This window comes from Epargyreus clarus, unplaced genomic scaffold, assembly GCF_041222505.1.
Source record: "Epargyreus clarus isolate Ecla_fem2 unplaced genomic scaffold, WU_Ecla_fem_2.2 ptg000023l, whole genome shotgun sequence".
NCBI classification, from domain to species: domain Eukaryota; kingdom Metazoa; phylum Arthropoda; class Insecta; order Lepidoptera; family Hesperiidae; genus Epargyreus; species Epargyreus clarus.
Genome location: NW_027332230.1, coordinates 15,069,494 through 15,092,057, shown reverse-complemented (window position 1 = coordinate 15,092,057; position 22,564 = coordinate 15,069,494). Strand labels below are relative to the sequence as shown.

Below are 22,564 nucleotides of genomic sequence, written 5' to 3'. Positions count from 1 at the left end.
GCAATAAGGTCAATATTTAGTCTGCGGCGTGGTGAGTCCCTAAGAGAACTGTTTCCCACTATTAATATATTGACGGTGCATAGTTAATACATTTATGAAAATATTATGTATGTAAGAAAACACACTGATATGTTTGAATGAAAAAAATAGTAACCACCATAACTTTAATACCAGAAATAGAAATATATTAGCAATTCCTAAACATAGATTATGTAAGGTGGCTAGATCTTTCATGGGCAACTGTATTCGCTACTACAATAAAATACCCAACCACATTTTGAATCTCAGAGAAAAAAGTTCAAACATGTCGTTAACCCTATACTTGGCAGAGAATTTTATCCTAAAAAAATTATACTTTTGCTACTTCCCTGCGTTAATTGGGTCATAAGGAGATTAGGAAAAATAAAATAAAAAATCTCTGAATTTCAGTTTTCAGAATATAGTATGTGTCTTTAAGTGCACACTGCCAGGTTCACGAGAAAAAAATATGTGTCTTTAAATGCACACCGCCAAGTACTCACTAAACTAAGAAATAATTAAAAAATATAAAAAATATCATACATTTTGAAAATACTTAAAATAAAAGTCTCGAAAGTTATGACATGTCAACAAGTTTTGAGATATTTTAGTTGAGTTGAGAGATTAGAAGACCTCCTCCCAAAAAAAAACAGTTCCCACATAAAGCGACTCGAAACTTTTTGAGTGGCAATAATTTTTGTTTACCGCTGTTCCCATGACGAAACAGCAACCAGGCATTACAAACGAAGATGTCCAGGATCTGTGAGGACAATACTAACAATGGCCTATCACATTTGTACGCTATAAAGCGACTTGTCTGTTTAGACCTGCATCCATGTTTCCGTTAGAATGTTGTATTAAATTTGAGCATATGATTGGACTTTATTCCACTTGTTTGAAGGATGTGGTAAGAAGATATACTTTTCTGAGGCATTCCAGCTTAGTCTTCAGGGCTAGTGGCGCATCTATAGCCGACCTCAAGTGGGAATTTGGTCTTATCTGGGATTGATATTGCAGATGTTCTGGAATCATCATTATTGGAGATGTTTACATTTTTGACAGAAGACGCTATTGATTGGACAGGACTTGAGTTCAGGGACGTCTTTATGAGACCTAGACATCTGGAATTCATCTTTCTAGGGATTTGCTGGATTCTATATCCGATTTAATTACGCAATTTAGACACCAAAGTTAGAATTTTTCGGCCTCCAGTCATCTGAAAAAAATATTGCAAGCTAAGGACTGGGAATTTAGTGGAAACGGGGAAATATTAATTTCAGTCATGAATTATAAAAAAAAAACTCTGTCTGAACTTTGTTCACCCAACTCCCTACCTTGTGTGCAGAACCTTAGTATATAGTAGCAAAGTTGGCAGTGTGCATTTAAAGACACAATATTGACAAACAGTAATATTGTATGTCGTTGGCAGTGTGCATTTTAATGCACACATAACAAAAGTCATGAATTACTATATATTCAAAACATTATATCTCAAAAAAATATCACCAAAACATTGCATAAAGCTTGCAGAAAGTAAGATTATATAAATTTCGTACATATAACTTAATTTCATTCAGATAAAATAAGATTCTTAGAGAGCGTTGCGCAGGCGCTGAATGACGGCTCGCTATTTTGTTTACCATTTACAATGTGTAAACGAGATAGATATTGATTTCATTTTCTGACATAAAGAAACGTTTGCTAATTCGCTTTCAGTTATTATTAGTAAGATTCGATGTCGCATTATCCGAAAAAAAAAATCTGATTCTAATGTGCATTTAAGTGCACAATGTCAAGTATAGGGTTAAACTAACGCTATGTAAAAAAGCGTACTATAAAGTAAGTGATTATTTGACTGACAAAACGGTGTGGTCTGAATTAGCTTCAGCTCCACATGTACCATTACGTTAAGTTGACATTGTCAAAAACATTTTTTTTTAAATATGTGTGTTATGGAGTTTCTTTCGCCGCTTCTTCTCCATAACGAAACACCTTGTGAAGTGGTGGTAGTTGTATTGACATTCAAAAAGTGCTCTGTAAAGAACCTATTTGTAATAAAAAAATGATTTGATACATTACATAATGAATCATCATCATCATCACCAACCCATTACCGTCTCACTACTGGGCACGGGTCTCTGTCAGAATGAGAAGGATTAGGCCATAGTCCATCATGCTGGTCAAGTGCGTATTGGTAGACTTCACATACCTTTGAAAACATTTTTTTTTAATTTCCTCACGATGTTTTCTTTTGCCATTTTAACAATTATTAATACTATGCAATATCCATTTCATTCAGCAGTTTAATCCACAAACTGTCCAAGTCGGATAACTTTAATGTGTACTCCGCGTCTCTCTTTTATCATGCTTATCTCAAAAACTACCAAAGATATCATTGCGAAACTTGGTGAGCATAATCCTTTGAGTCGAGTTGTTTTTTGCTATGCTCGACTTAGACAGTAGTAAGGTAGTGAGAGTTTACGTGATCTGACTCCGGATGAACCACCGCTAAGAAAATTTCTGTTTTTTAGGAGCAGCGTTATATTTTACTTGTTCTGTGTTGTGGTTTCAAACTTGTGGTCAAAATATATCTCTTACATTTCTAAATATGGTCTCGTTTTTAAAGGTAGTAGGAAGCCGTGTTTCGAGTAAGACGGACCCTATAAAAGCTGAATGCGCAGGTTTGAAGGGTGGGGTAATGGAGACATGCTTTTCCGAAGCATTCTAGCTTAGTCATCAGGGGTGGCGGTGCATCTGTGGCCGAATTCAGGTAGGAATCTAATCTTATCTGGGATTGGTTAGAGATATTCATGGGCGACAGTAGTCACTTACCATCAGGTGGACTGCATGGTCGTTTGTTACTCCTATATTATAAAAAATATCCCTCTCTCCTGCCCACACTAGTTCACTACTAGATATAAGCCTCTCCCAAGGCACGCCACTGAACCCGACCTTCGGCTTTTTGCGTTTGTTTATGTCTAACATTATATTGTTTTTCTCGATGTCTGTTTTTGTTTATCCAGTTTATGCAAAATAACTTGAAGCCAGAATGAGAAGCTCATTAACATCACAATGAATATAATTATCCACGGTAAACAAAACACTACACACCCACTAATTGGAAAGAAGATAAATATTTTCCGAGTGAAGTGAAATACTGGTTACGTACTCAATTGTTTATGATAAAATATGGAAAGAGATCCGGGTAAGGCACTGTCTGTTTTGGTATGAACATTATTTACGGGGAACCCTATCTGCGTTAAATTGCTCTTTATATTGTCCAGTTTTGTCTGGATTTAGAAAAAGGTTTTGTGCCTATTTATTAAGGGTTACAACTTCCGTTGAAATAATGGTCAATGAAAACATTTTGATAAATGCTATATGAAGCTAGCCTACCTGAACAAATTTGACTTTAAAGCCTAAATTCTTCTTAGAGAGCGTTCAAATCGAACGTAGCTATAATCGTCATACACTGATTATGAGCGAATGAAACGCAATTGCTCTTTTTCATTTTCAACTTTTGTTCACACCGAACTGGTAGTAAGCATAGTCATCAACCTGTCACTGTCCCCTACTGAGCACAGATCTCATCTCAGATTAAGAAGCATTAGGCCTAGTCCGTAGAAAACGTTTCTTTTGTTTTTAAAATTTCTCAAGTGTCACGTTTGCTTCACCGTTTAAGGAGTGATAGTTAATTTATAATACGCACATAACTTTAAAAAGTCACAGGTATCTGAGGTTTGAACATGCTTGATTGAGAAGCCGCCATTCAACCACTGGGCTATCACTGTTTACTGCGTAGTGCTGTTTATGATTATCACAGTTATCATTGGCTAACAATACGTAAAGTATGAATGCGCTGTTATTTTGAAAGGAGACCCGTGCCCAGCAGTATTACAATAATGGGTTGATATTATTCCAAAAATACACTTATTGTATTTATATTTGAATAAGAATTAATAAAGCGACAATTTCCACACTTTGACGACATTTTTAAAAATAGAAGCAAAAATGAATAAGCAATTCGTGATTTTTACAAATAAATAACTGAATCAAGTTCATATCGAACTTTAGATATAACCTACATATTTTTAGGGTAAAATTTAATGTGCCGATATCGATTGCGGATCGGTTGATGAGATTTTGGACAAAAGCCTAGCATGAAGCATTCAATTCATTTGTTCATATCTTTAATTTGTTAAGATATGTTGAATTCAATTATTCATTTGTACAATGCACACAATACTTTAACTTCAAAATCATAAAATGAAAATTAATGTGAATAGTATGTATTTCGAGAGAGAGTATTGTCACCATATACATATAACGTTTGCCAACTTCCACTAATACTATTGTAATCTGTATTCTTCTTTTAACAGCATACAAGTGCAGAGAGGTGTGGACAAGCCCAGAACTGGAGAGGCTGTTCAACCTCGGTCTGGACGCAGCGCTGCTCCTCATTCCATTCTTTATCATGTCCTTCGCGTACTCCCTCATCGTGACGAAACTGTGGCGGGGCATGAGACACGAGATCCAGCACAACTTTAATTGGCAGAAACATTGTAAGTTAAGCTAAATCTTTTTTTTTAATGGAAAATTGAGAATACTTCTTTTAAAGGAAATCGAGTCTACGTCCAAAAATACCAGCATTAAAACAGTTCCAAAATGAATAGGAAGAATACCGCGCCGACATTTTTTCGAGTAATAGACCTAATTTTTATGGTAATAAATATGGTTTCTACTTAAATTTGAAGCTATATCACATTGTCATTAAGAACTTATACATGCATAAAATTCTTCAAGTCTAGTACTAGAAGAAACCTTATGATAATAAAAAATACTAGGTAAATATTTTTTAATTCATCAATTTGTGATCTGATGTTAAGTAGAAACTGTGATCAGTGCACCAGCACCAAATAAAACAGAATCCTCACCAAGATGATCATAGATTCGTTGCTATTACTAAACTAAATTCATATTATATTCACAGAAGCTACGCTAAATTTACCTTTCCCCGAATACCTGATAAATCAGGTCAGTAGTATCAAAGAATAATCTCTCGTATGAGCTGTATAACTTTAGCGTTCGCTTATGTCCGATTCACTTGCTATTCACGTCGTCTGTGCAACGTTCGGAATGACTTGCGTTAAATTTGCAAACAACGTTTTCAAAAGAGAACTAAACTGTCACTGTCACTTTCTGCATATTTTATACTAATATCATTTGAATTTAATAAATCGTGAAAATATTCATCTAAACTTTCTTCTCCCATATTCATTGATGATATTACTGCATATTGCATTGACGATATTATTGCGCCATTGCTATTAAACCATGATCATGATCTCAGTCTAGGCACAGATTAATAGATAGTTATTACGTCTAGGACAGTTCTAAGACATGCTAGCCGTGGCAGGTTTGCAGATGTGCTAGGTAGACACCATACACATTATATACCTTTGAGAACTTAATTTTCTTAAGAACTCTCAGGCTTATAGGTTTTTATATTTTTCTTGATCGTTCATGTTCAAAAGAGCGTTTATTTAATATTAGTTACAAGTAGTTTACAAATAGGAGTTGTAACTAAAGAAAATTGCAAGAAGGTTATTTTCGAGCAGTCTACAACTTTAGAGTGCTTAATACTAGTGAACAAAGAGGTAAATACATCCAGCTGACTAAGCGAAAAGTTGGGCGTCTATTGAATTCGCACAAGTTTGAGCGTTTCACCCTCTAACTTACTAACACTAATAATGGCAATTATTATAAAGGGAGCAGAAGCTTAAGCTTCCACTCTAACAACTCCGTTACACCAATTTCTAATGCTTTCTACACTCACAGCCCGACACTAGGATTCCCTGTATCGTCGGTGATATGGACACAGAGACAAGTACACAAACACCCAGACCCAGAAACAGAAACCTAAATTCATCATTTAGATATCTGTTTGGCCGCGGATCGAACCCGGGACCCTCTGCGCGTCAGACCAGTACGGTGACCGCTCCGCCATGCGGGTCGTTGTGGGCCGTATTTCCACCTTATAATTATAAATAGAAGAATTCTAAAATCATCATCTACTTTAATTAAAAGTCTAAAATTATTTGAGCCACCAAAAGTTTTATTTGTATTACTTAGTAATAAAAGCAGTCCATTGATATAAATTTTATTATTTGCAAACCATACTGAAGACGATTATCTTCAAATACAGTGATAGAAACAATTAATCGAGCTTTAAAGTTAGACATTTGAAAGATTACTTCGGGATTACCCAAGAGAACTATTTGCCGATGTTACTATCCTATGAACATTTCGTATTAAAGTTTGTTTCATTAAGCCTAGATATTCGGCTTACCAGGGTATAAAATATCCAAATAAATCAGCACTTAAAATTGCCCTACTGGGAAATTTACTGAGACAAATATGGTCTATGCCCTATGTCCTAATTCTAATGTAGGTAAAGGTTAGTGTGCTATTTTTGCGTTTTATTAAGTAACAAGCTATAAATATTGTTTAAACAAAATGTGAATTTTTGGTCCTTATTCTAAACGTTAATTTTTTAATACGCTTTTTAACGCTTTTAATAGTTATCAAGGCGTGACATAGACATCTATACTTAATTAACCTTAGATAAGATGGGAACCCTACCTAAAGTCAACCACAGATGACGCCTGAGAATTAAATTGGAACGCCTTGGACGAGTATCGGTCTCTCTTATCGCACCCTTCAAACAGGAATACAGCAGTGTTTACACTGCTATAATTCAGCAGAAATAGATGTGGCGGTAGTGCCTCTGGCGTCATACCACAAATGGTTCTACCATCAAATAAAGTAAGAAGTAATAGATGCTTTAAAAATAAAGGGTTACTCCCAAATTGAATATAATATATAATTGAAATTAAAAACAGAAAACAATGCACAACAAACATCAAAGGCACAATTAATAATCATTTGAATTTGCGAAATAATTAGTTGGGAGTTTGTCCGTGACTCAACATTGCTGTTTTATTGCTTTAATGGGAAAACTTTAAAGAAATTATAGTAAATCTTGATGTTTTACAATTCTGGAAGAATAATAAAGAAATTATAGTAATTAAGAATTATAAACAACGTATATATTATACGTGGATCAATTGAAATTATAATTTTCTCATGGAGTTTTCAAAGGACAATGCCCATGAAAGTATGGACCGCCGTCCAGAGTTGCATCAAATTGAAACTTGTTGTGGACGATGTATAATTAAGCAAATACTACCACCAATAATTATTTTTTAGATCAGCACCCGGGTTCTGAAGTTATTTACCGAAATGTTACATAACCTCAAAATCGAAAATATCCGACGATAGATTGATGGTCGGTTTTAACTGATAGTAGGTACGTATAATGTAGTTCGATTAACATATTCCATTTACTTTTAAAGGTAGTAGGTAAAAAAATCTAAAATAATCCTATAAACCTAAAATAATGAATTCCGAGAATAAAATACCGCCATTTTAATTTTTAAGAACAACAATCAACATTTCGTCTTATTATATATTAAATGGAACCCCCTTGTTCAAAGAAACTATTCTGATCGACAAACTATGTAAAAAAATCAAAAAATAATTTTAATATTACTTTCATTTTGATGCATGAGAAAAATCATAAGTCAAAACACTAATAGATCTTATTGAATTCCGAGTATAAAATTCCGCCATTTTAATTTTTAAGAACAACAATCAACATTTCGTCTTATTTTATCTTAAATGGAATCCCCTGTTCAAAGAAACTATTCTGATCGACAAATTATGTAAAAAAATCAAAAAATAATTTTAATATTACTTTCATTTTGACGCATGAGAAAAATCAGTACCAAGAATGTACATTCTCCTTTGTAAGTGAAATACTCTTTAGGATCCTTTTCTTGTCACGAGAATTTGCACCCGCATGTGGACGAGGTCCGCATGCGTGTTAGTCGCATCCTATCGTTCCAAAGATACTTTTCCTGTCATGTAAGTCACGCACGCGAGACGCGGAGTCCCTAAAACCCGCGTGGTAAGAGTAAGTGTTAATAAAAGACGTTGTGGACGATATCAAGAACTTAGTAGTTAATAAAACCTATAGTCTGATTCATAATTAGGTGTTCAAAATGTAAACAAAGGTGTTGACCTATCAAGAAAATAGTTTCAAATGGTAGTTTCTTATTTTTGACGATATTAAAGTAATACAACAATAATAAAATAATAATCTAAATAAATTAAGATTAAGTCACATTTTCTAATATTTATATTACCTCAATTTCTTTCCATACAGTAATGATAATAAAAAACAAGGTTTACCATAAACCTTGTTTTTTATTATTAAAATGTGATAATGGTAACACACTCGGAATCCAAAACATTTCTTGTGCCGTAATTTTTAAGTTTCATAGCTAATATTCTTCTCTTATTCATTTTCGTGATTGTGATCGAACTCGAATGTTTTTTCGTTTTCATAGCCCGTTTGTTAAATTGTGTATAGTTGTTCAAGTTTTTGTTTCTTGTTAATTTTGACAGTGACATTTCTTTGTTTGCATTTTGGACACCTAATTATGAATCAGGCTATAGATATGTTGTATACACTAGCTTAGAAACCACTTAACGACCAAACTCATAAAAGCGTACAGCCCTATTCAGGGCCGGACTTAGATGAGAGTTAGCGGGACTGTCCTGGGGCCTCCATAAGAAAGGGCCACATATAGACGAAAAGAATCGTGCACAACATCTGCGTACTTTTTCCCAACCTTTTTTTTCTCATTTTATAAACGAAATTTCCACTTAACTTTTTTTTATAATATAGGAGTAGCAGACGAGCATGTAGTCCACCTGATGGTATGTGACTACTGCCGCCCATGGACATCTGTAATCAGCCCAGATAGGATTAGATATTCCTACCTGAGGTCGGCCACAGATGCGCCGCTACCCCGGAGGACTAAGCTGGAACGCCTCGGAACAGTATGTCTCCCTTACCACACCCTTCAAAACGGAACACAGCAGCGCCTAACACTGCTGTTATTAGGCAGAAATAGGTGTGGCGGTGGTACCGCCGGAGTCGAACCACAAAGGGTTCTACCACCTCGTACCACAATAATTACATTTATTGGCATTTTTTTTTATTAAAGATTAGACAGAAAAAAAATGTTTCCTTTCTATTCGGAAAAATCTTGGGAGCCTCCTTCGTTGCCCCTCGATCTCCGCACCTCCAAATCCGGTCCTGTTCCTATCCGCGTTGACGATAAGTTTGCTCACCAAAGACGTTCTCATACAAACTTGATCCGTTCTTTTTTATTGTCACGTACTTCCCACCTAACAAGCGTCGTTACGCTACTTCTCTCACATTTTATTTAACGATGAAAACTCAGGTGGGAGGTTGTTAGCAAAAATGTTGTTATATACAAAAACAGAATAAAAGTCTCTTGGCGTAGGCGTGGAGTATTGATAAAATACTTTGACTTACCTGCACCTTTGGTATGAGTTTCTTTGTTTTTGCTATGTATTTCCTCATACATTTCCAATCAGTTCTGATAAAATCCACTAGGGGCACTATACACACATGCCTATAATTTACATTATTGATGGTCATGTCTTCTTTAAAATACTTTTGTTTAATTTATTTTTTTATGTTTTATGCAAAATTACATTTAAAATATTGAGTTTCAATTTCTTTTCCCTATATTTTTAACCGACTTCATGTTTCTGATGAACACTTTTTTCATTTGCATCAAATAGAAGATGGATAGGAAAATTTTATGTTTTGATAACAGTGCCATCTACTGGGTTCAAAATACCTTATCTATGAAAATCGAACCCACCGTTCATTTAATACAGATAGATTTTATTATACTTTGAGATGTTGAGGGAAATAGGAACAGTAATGCATGATTTGTATTTAAATTAAATCAATTCGAAGCACGAGTATTAACTGAAATGAAAAACCTGACTATGAGAACCATAATAATATTTTATTCAAAATATACCAACAATAAAAAGACAAATCCAAAAAATGGTTGAAAAGAAAATTGTGACCCAATTTAGTTGTTAAGGTTCAAAGTATCAATAGATAATTGGAACTCGTCTGTTTCCAAAATTCAGTTACACAAAAGAATTTATGTTAAGTGAGGGTTGCCAAGAATTACGAGGCGGGTAGCGTTGCCATCTTGCTCCGCGATTTAATTTTGGCTAAGAGTGAGGCGTCACGTAGCGGTTTTTTGAGCGTGTCCGTGCGCGGACATTGAATAGCTGTTTATTAAAAAAAATGACTAAACCGCACTGTTGCAAGTGCTATTATGGAGGCACCCGCAAACTTTGCGGATTACGGTCGCAAGTCGATCGGATAAAGATCCATAAATACATGTGTTCGCGCGCAGAGGTGTCTTAATACCTCTTTGTGAACTTTAAGCATAAGTATAGCTATCGAATCGCCGATCTGAGCCGCTTTAACTTTATAAAGTTAAGCAACTTATGCGGTTTGCTTTTGGATACGACTGCTAGTGGCTCAGTTTTACTTCCGTGGTTAGAAATTAACGTGAAGCTAGCAGACTTGATTGTAGTTAAATTAAATCTTTACCAACCTTATGGGTGATGTAACGACGTGAGTTGGCAACTAACCCCTATCTACTATGTGCACTGGAATGCGGTCGAGTATGTTCCAGTCCTATATTATGTAGTTGTGGGATACCCATAATGGATTTACCCACAATTAATATAAGATTTACATTAATAAGATGTGGGACACAAAATAAATTACAGCCATATACCTATATTGATTTGAGAGATGCTTTAGTAGTTTATATATCGTAATATTTATATATAGTTTATATATAAATATTACGATATATATTTTTCCGAGAAATATACTCGTAACTTAAGAGTAAATAGATATCGCGATTCCCTTTAAGGGTAACATAATACGAGTATTATTTCCGCTAAGGATATCAAAGGTTCGCAGACGCGACCCTTTAACATGAAATATGATTTCTTCAAAGTGTAACTATATACTAACTCTGGGTATGCAACACTTGTTTATATTTTACAAAATTTCCCCGAAGCTCAGGGTATGCATACCCTGAGCTTCCGGGAAATACAGATACTTAGTACACTAAATATGGTTTCTTTTATGGGCATTTCCTATTGTTCTAAACTTTTTCATTTTTAGTATTCATTGGCGGTCACTGTGTAAAAAATTCAAGTATCTATCCATTACGGTTCAAGAGAGACACGGAGAGACATACAGATAATACTTAGTACCAAGGCTCCGTTATTAACCTTTGGCAACGCAACCCTAATAATAAGCGGTGTGAATGATACAATAAAAAAAATTATAAAGTTCAAGTCTAGGTCGTCCGATCGATTCAGCTATTCAACCTTTTGATAAACGATGTTTGTTTCAGTGAGCCGAGAAGGTTCTTGCAAGAACACCCATTTGCTGCCAACCACTCCGATACTGCAAGGCAACTCCACTGAGGTTTGCTGCGAGAATGGATGGAATGCAAGGAAGCTCACTAAGGTAATTCAAGCTCTTCAATAGGGGTGCAAAAAGAGTTCTCCTCCAAAGCCGGCGATGTATGTAGTGATGCAAATGTTCATAGGCGACGGCGACGGAGACTGCTTTCCACCAGGTAGCCCGTCTGCCTTATCGTTAGGTATAAACATAAAAAAGAGTCAAGAATTATTTTATAAGTCACTGATTAAGAACTCGAAGTAACGTAATTTTTTTATGAAATTTGAAGAACCCCAAGTTCGACTCTGGCGACACCACCGCCACATTTATTTCTGCCAAATAACAGCAATGCTAGCTGCTGTGGGTAGCAACACATCGTAGTCGACGTAGGAATCTAATTTTAAAGATAATATTTTCTTATCAGGGGTTAATTACAAATGTCTATGGGCAGCAGTAGCCGCAGTAGTAGTTTTTACAAGTGGACTGCATGTTCGTTTGCTACTGCTATAATATAAAGAAAACATAACGCCGAGGTAGGTCGTAATACAAGGTTAAAAACGCTTAATAGTCGACCACGTTGGGAAGCTGACACTGAGTAAATATCATTAGCCCTTTCATGCTTCAGAGCTGGTAAGTTTTCGACCGGGTTATTATCATAGGATAGTCGTTAAGCCTTTTACTTATAAACGATTTGAAATATACCCTCCTTAGGGCACATACATTAGTCGACAAATGTGCATTGGAGCGGCATAGTTATATTATGGGGAGAATACCGTGCCCAGCTTTGGACCGTAAAATAGATTGAAGCCACACAATTAATATTTTGATGATGAAATTGGCCGACAGAAAATGATGAGTGTTAGAATTCTATAAACATACTAGCTGACCCGGCAATCGTTGTGTTGCCACATAAATAAAAAAATGTTAAGGGTGAACAACCCTTATGACCCTACTTAATATGCATACAAAATTTGGTGAAAATCGGCAAAGCCGTTTTGGAGGAGTACGGTTACTAACATTGTGACATGATAATTTTATATATAAGATATTTTAAATTTCAAATTGACGTAGAAATTCAGCCGGATCTTGGGCTATAACGTATGAAGTTAACAACTGCATCAAACCGCAGTTACATGAATCTGAACAGTACTGTACTTGCAAATCTCTCGGTAACTGGCAAATTGCCAAACGTACAGTCAGCTTCAAAAGTAGATGAACAGATTACGGTTTCAAAAATACATATACGCTTGGAGTTCATAAGTAGCTAAACACAAGTAGTAGCCAATTAGATGAACGTCGTAAAGTTTCAAAAGTAGATGAAAACTGTCAAAAGTAGCTAACTGTGACATGTCATGTTAGTTACGCAAGCCATTTTGTTCATACCGTATTCAGCTACTTTTGACGCATTAGTATTCATCTAATTTTGAGGCTTTACGATGTACATCGATTATTGTGATACTTGTGTTTACTTATGAACGCTTGGGTGAATAGTTAATTTTGGAATTTTGATCTGCTCATCTACTAATGAAGCTGATTTGCCTATATGCTGTTCACATCGGAAAACCATTTCTCTTTGTTCTCTGTCTTAGTTGCATGTTAATTGCATATATATATGTGAACAAGCTTGATTCAAAATTCTATCTAAGCGCTAATTTACGATATAATATCATCATTGATGACCCTCTTTTGAACACGGTTCGTCTTGCGGAATGAGAAGGGCTTAGAACATCTATAATGCTCTCGAAATACCAATAAAAGCTTTGATTAGATATACGTTAGTCATAGACAAATAATGGCTACATCCAGTAAGTAATAATTGTATAAAACTAATTCCATATACTGAATTATAAGTATAGATATATATACAATATATACAAGAAATAAAACTTCTATGAATGTTTTATGCACCTATATATAGTCTGACTTCTATATATAGTCTGACCAATATACCTATTCCTGTCGTGCGTGTTTACGTCAAGCATCCTATGATGTCAAATGCACGCGCGTGGGCGACAGGAAAAGCGCCCGCAAAGGCTGCCAGGCTTTATTTCCGGCCAGTCAGACTTCAGTCTGATGTGTTTGAATTTCTGTTAAAAAAAACCTCTCGTTGGTGATATAAAATTCTTATGAGTGATTATCACTTCAGAATCAATATATATTTTAAATAATAATAAATATATCTCTTTATAAGCAGTGATAGCCTAGTGGTTACTGGTTAATAAACTCGGCCTCTTGATCGAGGCGTCCGAGGTTCAAATGCCTGGGATTTGATTGACGCACCTCTGATTTTTCAAATTTATGTGCATAGTGGATATTAGATATTAATGATCACTTGTTTAACGGTGAAGAAAAACATCGTGAAGAAACCTGCATACCTGAAAAATCTTAAAAAAAGTTTTCAAAGGTATGTGAAGACTACCAATTCACAATTGTCGTCAGCGCGGATGGACTATGGCCTAATCCTTATCATTGTGAGACGAGACCCGTGCTCAGCAGTGGGACAGTAAAGGGACAGATGATGATAATAATGATTGACTTTTAAAAGTCAATTTAAATTCAATCAGTTTAAAAAAGGAATCCGAAAAGTACTACATTTCCATCTTACAACCCCAATTTTATCAAAGGGAAAATAGATAAATATAAAATTAATTAAGAATATAGATATAGGCTACCTATAGGTATCATGGATAATAGCTAGCTAGCATTTGCAGCTGCTACAAGTAATTTACATAATACAATCGCTTGTGGTCCAATTAATTCTACTGCACTACAAAGATAGCCATTTGTGTATTCTGCACTATTGCCTTGATGTGAAGTGAATTCAAGTGAAGTAAAGTAGAAGGGAAGTGGAGTCAGTTGAGGTGAATTCAAGTGAATTAAAGTGGTGTATATTGATATTGTACCAAAGCCTAGTAAGACACTCAACCTGTCATTTGAGACATCCGAGATTCAAATATCAGGTGAATTAACAGTTGATTTTTCAAAATGGGTTGACGATGACTTACTTATATTATCACATGTAACTAAAATAATATTTCATACATTTTCGTATCTCACCAAATAAAATCTTGTGGGAGGATATGAGTCGATAAATTTGCCTTTTTGGCAGTTTCATAAATTTGGCGGGATCGCCCGCCCTAGGTATTGGTTTTTGGAGATTGATTTACATAATTTTCTATATGATTGAAGACCTATATCAAGCAGCAAAATAAATATGAGGTTTGTACAAATCAAACTAGGCTGACGTTATATCTAAGGTTAGTATAAAATGACTTGGCAAAAACCCGATTTACTTTACCTGAGTCTTAGTCTTAGAGAGTCTTACGCAAATATACAATGTCAATGAAATAATTTCGTCATAGCTAACTAAAAATTTGCACTCCTTACCTTATTTAGCGAATAAAGATTATATATATGATGATTATGGATCTAATTAAATTTAATTTAATAGGGAATCTCACAATTCCCTTAAGCTTAAGCCATAGAAAACGTGGTCAAGTGTATAATACAGACCGATGAGTCTAAATTATAAACGTTAGGTGTCTTTTTCACCATTTATCTACGAAACCCTAAAACGTGGAACAAATTATTTTGTTTTTAAAAAGCGTCTACGCTTCAAACATTTACGTTAACATTTGTTTAATGAAGAGTTATAGAGCTCAACGAAGCTTAGAGTTTTTAAATGATGAATGGTTGAAAGGTTTTCAAAATAAATACAATTTTATTTCACGTGTCTGTCACAGTCTCTAATGACTATCCACAAAGGTTACTGAGGGTGGGTTGCATCAATTAACTTTAATATTTGCGAACGCCTCACTACTCAAATCCATGGTTAAAAAACTAATTAGTTGCACCATTTTAGTTGAGATTGAAATTATGTCATAATTAACACGTACGTAAAACGTTCGATGTTCAACTTCTTAAAGTTATTGTATTTAATTATTTATTTATTATTTATGCACACACAATACAGATATAAGAAAAAAGACAAACACTTATAAAGAAATAGTATGTACAAAGGGCACTGCTTATTTCTGTAAGAAATTTCTTCCAGCAGACATGTGAGTGGATAGGGGGTGCAGAATGGTAAGATCAGTGTGTACTTAAAAAGGCGTGAAAAATAACATATATATTATACTATACATAGATATATAAATACTTATATATACATACATACTATATATAAAATATCTATATGAACTACTTAGATAAGGTAATATTCTTTAACTCGCTTTTTAAATATGGAAATAGTGTCATATTCACGAATCTTTTTGAGTAGGGTCTTAAGGTGTCTTCTGTAGGACTACCATGAGTTTACAAAAGTATTACTCGCTAGCGACTGCGTAAAATAAATGTATGAAAAATTGTACAGCGCCTCTGGTGGTTACTCGTAGAACTAAAATCCGTAGTGACGTAACTCGATACGTAAAAAACCTATCGAAATCAAATCGCTAGCGAATGTCATTATGATCTATTGCCATAAAAATTCGGTCCCATGAGTCATTAATTTGACAGACGTTTGACAGACGTTGTCAAGAAATACCGTAACGATAGTAGTTATGTTATTCACTAGCAAAATGACAATAGTTTTCTATTTACCATTTCTATAGTGGCGTTTCTATGCCAACTCATGGTAATGCTACTGCAAGGAGCGTAAGGAGGTCGAACGAAATAGAAACGTTCAAGCAGGTAAGTGGGATAGTTGGGTTACTATTATGGGGTTGGGATGGGGTTGGGGTTATTTATCAACTTCCGTATCTGTTAACTTCGACTAAAAATTGTGACCACAGCAAAACAAGTGACATAAATATTAAATAAATTGGTGCAACACAGAATGGTTGCATTCCATCCCTACTGTTAAAGATATTGTTATATTTAACGTTAACGCAGACTTTAAACGGGCTTTCTATGCAACCCACCTTTAGTGCGGATTGCGATTTTTTTTTAAGAACTCTACTATGTAGGTAGTTTTTCTCACAACCTCATCATCATCATCAACATCATCATCATCATGGTTCTTAATTCGGCCGGTACATATATTTTTTTTTATGTATGTACACGAATTACTCCGCCGTTATATTAGACACGCTGTTTACATCGTTATCAAACGAAATATATTGAGCGCCGACTTCAGAAATATGTACTAAACCAACATTTATTTCAATAATTTTTAACTTTGTAGTGACATAGAAGTCGGTTGTATTTTTTTGTTATTATTTTTTTGTATTTATTTATTCTTTATTCTCCATTACATCTTCTTTTTTTCTTATACTGGATATTGTACATCAGACAATAAAGCTTTTTTATTCAGTAGCCTATTTGCATTATCTACAATACTACTAGTAAACATAGCGTAATCTACATTCTGTTACTATACACAAATTAGATTGTTGTTCAAACTAAAGTTCGAAGCGCTTTTATGAGTTTTGCTTCACAAACGTGAATCTGAATACAAGCTACTATCCTGAATGAATAATATGACTCCCATTTGAATAGACATTGAAGTCACAAATTTTAGATGCATGTCACGTAGCCCAAGGGTCTAATATTCGGGAATTCTGAACCACTATAATCCTTAGATTCGAAAATATTCGAATTATCTCAAAGGAAATTGGAGCTTATGTCTATTGTCACCAATGGTCTTCTAATTTTCATAAACACTTGACTGTTGAATATTTATGGTAAAAATATCAAATGATGTCCAATTCAATTCAATTCATTATTGTTAAATGTTCATGGGCGGCAGAGCCCATGAACATCTGTAATCAACCCCAGATAGGATAAAATATTCCTACCTGAGGTCAGCTACAGATACGCCGCTACCCCTGAGGACTGAGACAGTATGTCTCCCTTACCACGCCTCGAAAACCAGAACAAAGCAGAGTTTAAAACTGTTGTTATTAGGTAGGAATAGGTATGGCGGTGGTGCCGATGATGTCGAACCATAAAGGGTTCTACCTCCTTCAAAAATTACTTTATTTGATAGGTATTTTTAGTATATCATATTTTTCGGTGTACGCTAAAGTTATTTATAACACCTACCATTTAGATATGTCAACAATTCGAGAAAGAACATTAAACAAAACTATCTGATGAGTTTGATGCCAAATTCAATTTTACGAACGGGTTTAAACCCACGGCCATCCGATTTACATAGCTCTTGACAAATATCGTTTATTTTTCGTAAGCCTCATCTGATAACTGTAAAAATTGCAGAAAATTCGGACAAAACTATTCAGGGTATACGGGGTATACTATTTGGGGTAATGTACAAAAAATCTCATGTAGATTACTGACTTGGTGTATTTTTCCAGAAAAATGAAGAGAAACTAGAAGCGGAGAAGAAAGCACACACGTACTGCATGCACACTGACATAGAGTTCAGACATGTGGTACGCTCCACACACATCGACAAGAGCATTGAGGCTAAGCAAAAGGTAAGAATATATTTACTAGAGGATCGATCGACATAACCCTATTACAAAAAAGAATTGCCATTACTATTCGAATTCGCACACGAAGAGCTCCGTGCTACCACATTTTAGTTGTATTTATATACTTTTAGTATTTGCATTACACTATTTGCAGCAGTCATAGAATTATATGCATTTTGAAAATAAAAGTGCTTCCTTATATAGTTTAATAGATAAACCGAAAAACATCCTATATTACCGCTTTCTTTTAACAGTGCCGTAGTAAGGCAGAAACGCCCAAAACTTAATCCTTGCGAGGAATAAAACATTATTGTCGAACGACTGGTAAAATTACTCGTACCATTATGAAGACTGTAGATAGCACTGTTGCTACTAAAACAAGTTAGGATTGGTAGCAGTGAATTTGAGTTACCTGAAATAAAATAAATCTTACCTACCCGTCAAAGAGTAAGATTTTCATTTCTATCTTTTCATATCAAGATTTTCATATTTGCAAAGTTATCATTCAAATTTACGTCGGTAAAGTTTTGAAACTGAAAAATATTTGCTCTGCTTTGAAGCTCATTCAAAAGATATTACTTCCTTATACCGAGACTTTAGTTCTAACAGAAACTTTTACGATATGTAAATGAATGGCGGTGTATAAAATGAAATCGGTATATTTCGACTTCTTAACACACATAAGAGTTATCTTCATGGAAAAGGTTTTTATTCCACCCATGTAACTTTAACTGGCCATTTTAATACCTCTTACTTAACTCGTAACCTACTCGTAAGCTTTACAACCTTTTATGTAACTTGCTTTGTAAGTATTAAATCTTGCAGCTGCAAACAACTTTAAACAATGACATCACGCTAAATCCAATATGGCAGACGTCCCAAGATGGGGAACCAATTATTTTTTAAGCATTCCATGATATTTGTATCAAATGATGAAGTTTTCTGTGAAGATTACAAAAAACAAAATGACGTTACTAAAAAGTTTTTAAAAACTTTCTACTATTCGTTATTGTAACCGTTTTTTTTTAATATAATATAGGAGGAGCAGACGAGCATGCAGTCCACCTGATGGTAAGTGGCTACTGCCACCCATGGACATCTGTAATCAACCCCAGATATTCCTACCTGAGGTTGGCCACAGATGCGCCGCTACGCGTGAGGACTAAGCTGGAACGCCTCGGAAAAGTCTGTCTCCCTTACCACACCCTTCAAAACGGAACACATCAGCGCCTAACATTGCTGTTATTAGATAGAAATAAGTGGCGGTGGTGCCGCCGGAGTGGAACCACAAAGGGTTCTACTACCTTCAAAATGCCTTGCTGAACAAGTGCGGATTGATAGACTTCATACATATTATTATTTATTGCAGTGGGCAATTACCACTTTTTGCTTTATTTGCGCAGCACTTGGGTATGAAGTTTCACGAAATGATGTTAAATTAAAGTCCCAATTTAATTCTCCAAAATGAATGTACTTTTAAATATGTTTTAATAAATTCTCAGTAACCTTTTTAACCTACTTAATGAATATTCATTTGATGTTCAATCATATTTTTCAATACAATTTTTGGAATTGTACTTTTATTGAGTTTTAAATATTTGTTACTTGTAAATACAACTGAATAAATAAATGTCGCGCGTAAAAATGATGATTACGGGTGTCATTTTAAACAAGCAAGTAAGCTTACTCTTTAAGCTTATTAGTAGAGCAAGCGGGTGTGCAAGGAGAAACATTGTGGAAAATAAATATTTTATTTCATATATTTTATTTTAATTTAATTTTCGAAACTTTAATTTCGAGACTCGCTTTGCCATCAAGAGGAACATCATGACATCTCACGGCATTATGACATGTCATTATGATAGAAGGTGTGTTATGGGAAACATATTTAGACAAGGCGTTCCAACTTACTACTCTTACGTAGGTATTTCAGTCCTCAGGGTTATCTGAGTAATTTGACTCTTAATCTGCGGTTGATTAAAAATGCCCTCGGTACAAGTAGCCACTTACAATCAGATGAACATGCTCGCTTGCTATTTATACATATATTAGGTACCTATATGAAAAAGAAATAGACAAATAAATACATAGTTATAAATATTAAAAGGCTCCGTCGGTAAAGGTATGTAACCCTTGAAGTATCCCTTAAAAAGCCCCGCAAATATTCCTTTTATGTAGCCCGTAAAGCATTCAACCCTTCCAAAACCATATCCGCTTTAAGTCATTTCCGTTCAAGGGCTGACTTAAACCGGTTGTAGAGTGAATTTTTCAAGACTATGCTAATACTACTTTTAAAGGCGGTAGAACCCTTTATGGTTCGTCTCCGAAGGTCACCACATCTATTTTTGCCTAATGACAATGTTAGTGTTAAGCGCTGCTTTATTCTGCTTTATGGTTTAAGATTCTTTATTTCTCAAAAAGATTTACAATCACTTACTGAGAAATGAGGTTTAACAATAATTGTCGTGTTTAATTTTGTGAGCAAAAGAGTGGGTAGGCGGATATTTTTTGCTTTCAAACGTTAGCCGAATCAGAAGTAATTAACAGAACGCGCCCAGTTACACTATGTACTTAATGAATTGATTAATGTTATATACTTAATTGATTATGCTATGTACTTAATTAATTTTATGATTTGATTTTGAGTATGTTTACATTTTCATGAAATTATTTATATATCTGTGTTAACTATTAACGTTACATTATTACTTTTTAAATATGTATAAAGGTTTTTTTTTTTATTTATTTTTATTATATTATTATTGTATGTATTAAAATAGTTAAATGGTAATGGTATTCTGCTTTAAAGCATGTGAGAGGGAAGCGAGGGAGACATACTATTCCGAGGCGTTCCACCTTACTTCTCAGGGGTAGCAATGCACCTACAGCCGACTTTTGGTAGGAATATAATTTTATCTGGGGTTGATTATATATGTCCATGGGTGGTAGTAGCCACCTACCATCAGGTGTCCTGCACGCTTGTTTATTACTTCTATATTATCATCTAAAAACCAAAAAAAATATTAGTATCCTTTATATCCTACTAAAAGGCATCGATTTTTCTTTACTACTGAGGGAAGCCAAAATCATGTTACCATACTGCTTCTGTGTAAATTATGCTATGGAAATAATAAAAGACAATTTCTCACAGGTCATAAGAATGCTGTTCGTCATCATATTGGAATTCTTCGTGTGCTGGACGCCGCTACACGTGATAAATACGGTGAGTTGTAAATAATTGTACTTTTTAATAACTATTTAATTATTTTTAATGATAAATAACTTCAGTGGAATTAAAGCATGATGACAATTGGTAAAATACACAATATATATTGATAATTGTGTAATATCATGTGAAAGTAAAAACTTATATAATTTGGTTGAGACTCGGCCGTGCATCTAAATACCTTACTTGAGAACTAATTTTACGATATATTTGATAACTAACTACTCTATGGAATATTTGGTCATAGTGCGTTTGTAGGCTCAAAATATCTTATCAATTTAAATTATGATAAAATGCAATTACATTCTTAACTGTATGTATTTGTACAAACTTATTCCTAACTAACCTCGTTTTCACCCCTTTTAGCACGTTTCAAAGTATGTTTTGCTAATGCACAATAAGCCTACAAATACCCTCTAGCATCATTGCTGACATCTGAATTGTATATATCAACCTCTTATGATATTAATGACAGGTAAATAACCCACTGCCGAATTAGTAACCGAATGGAAATAAAATAAATCCTATCGAAGTGATAGGTATATTGCCTATTTATAAATCTAATAATAAAACAGATAATAGAATAAATAAACTAATTAATTTTCAAAAACCTTTTCTCTTACTTTATACATAGTAATGCTCGTTAGATCAGTAATACAATATTTTATGAAATACATAATGCTATCTTATGCCACCAACTCTCTCATGTCGGCAGATGAACAAATTCGATAATTTGAAGTTAATATTTATTAATTCTTAATTTATCTTTTATCGCAACCAGAACCAGGAAAACTCTACAATGTGATATACCTAATGTGCGCCACGTGATTTGTTTTTCGAATTTTAGAAAGAAAAAATAATTATATTAGCCAACTAACCACAACAAAATAACCCTGAACGTTACACGAGCGGTTATTAAAACGAATATTTTGGTATTAATAAGCACTTCATAATAATTAATAATTAAACAACCTCGAAACATCGGTTAAATGTGCAGCTAGCCTCATGCGGAGCTAGAGTGTGCTTGTGACTGAAATCAGTTTAGGACCGACAAGTGCTCTTCGCAACACAATACGTGTCACATCACAACGGTATTGTGCTCAATATTTGGTTTAACGCTGGTCTCACACAATAATGTGATGTAATCGTTATCGAAGCAGTCACCATACCGGTCTGCGCAAAGGGTCCCGGGTTCGATCCCCGGCCAGACAGATATCTAAATGATGAATTTAGATTTCTGTTTCTGGACTGGGTGTTGTCTTATCTATCTGTATGTCCTTGGCATCCACGACACCGGCAATCCTGGTGTGGGGATGGGAGTGTAGAAAGCGTTTTTTATATACATAATTCCATGTGGAGATCCGAATAGACAAATAACAAAATAGTTATTTATTCTCATAATAGTAAAGCAGTGGAAAAATGCAGTCCTCCTGA

At 34.6% G+C, this 22,564-nt stretch overlaps 1 protein-coding gene across 1 annotated transcript in view; it reads left to right on the top strand.

The window, feature by feature from the left end:
- NGR-A9 (neuropeptide receptor A9) overlaps positions 1-22,564 on the top strand; it is an 85,432-nt gene that overhangs the window by 38,755 nt on the left and 24,113 nt on the right. The window contains exons 5-8 of the mRNA XM_073085586.1: positions 4,398-4,580; positions 11,421-11,536; positions 17,785-17,907; positions 21,056-21,127. Of these exons, the coding sequence (XP_072941687.1) occupies positions 4,398-4,580; positions 11,421-11,536; positions 17,785-17,907; positions 21,056-21,127 (494 nt within the window). The remainder of the gene's footprint in view (positions 1-4,397; positions 4,581-11,420; positions 11,537-17,784; positions 17,908-21,055; positions 21,128-22,564) is intronic.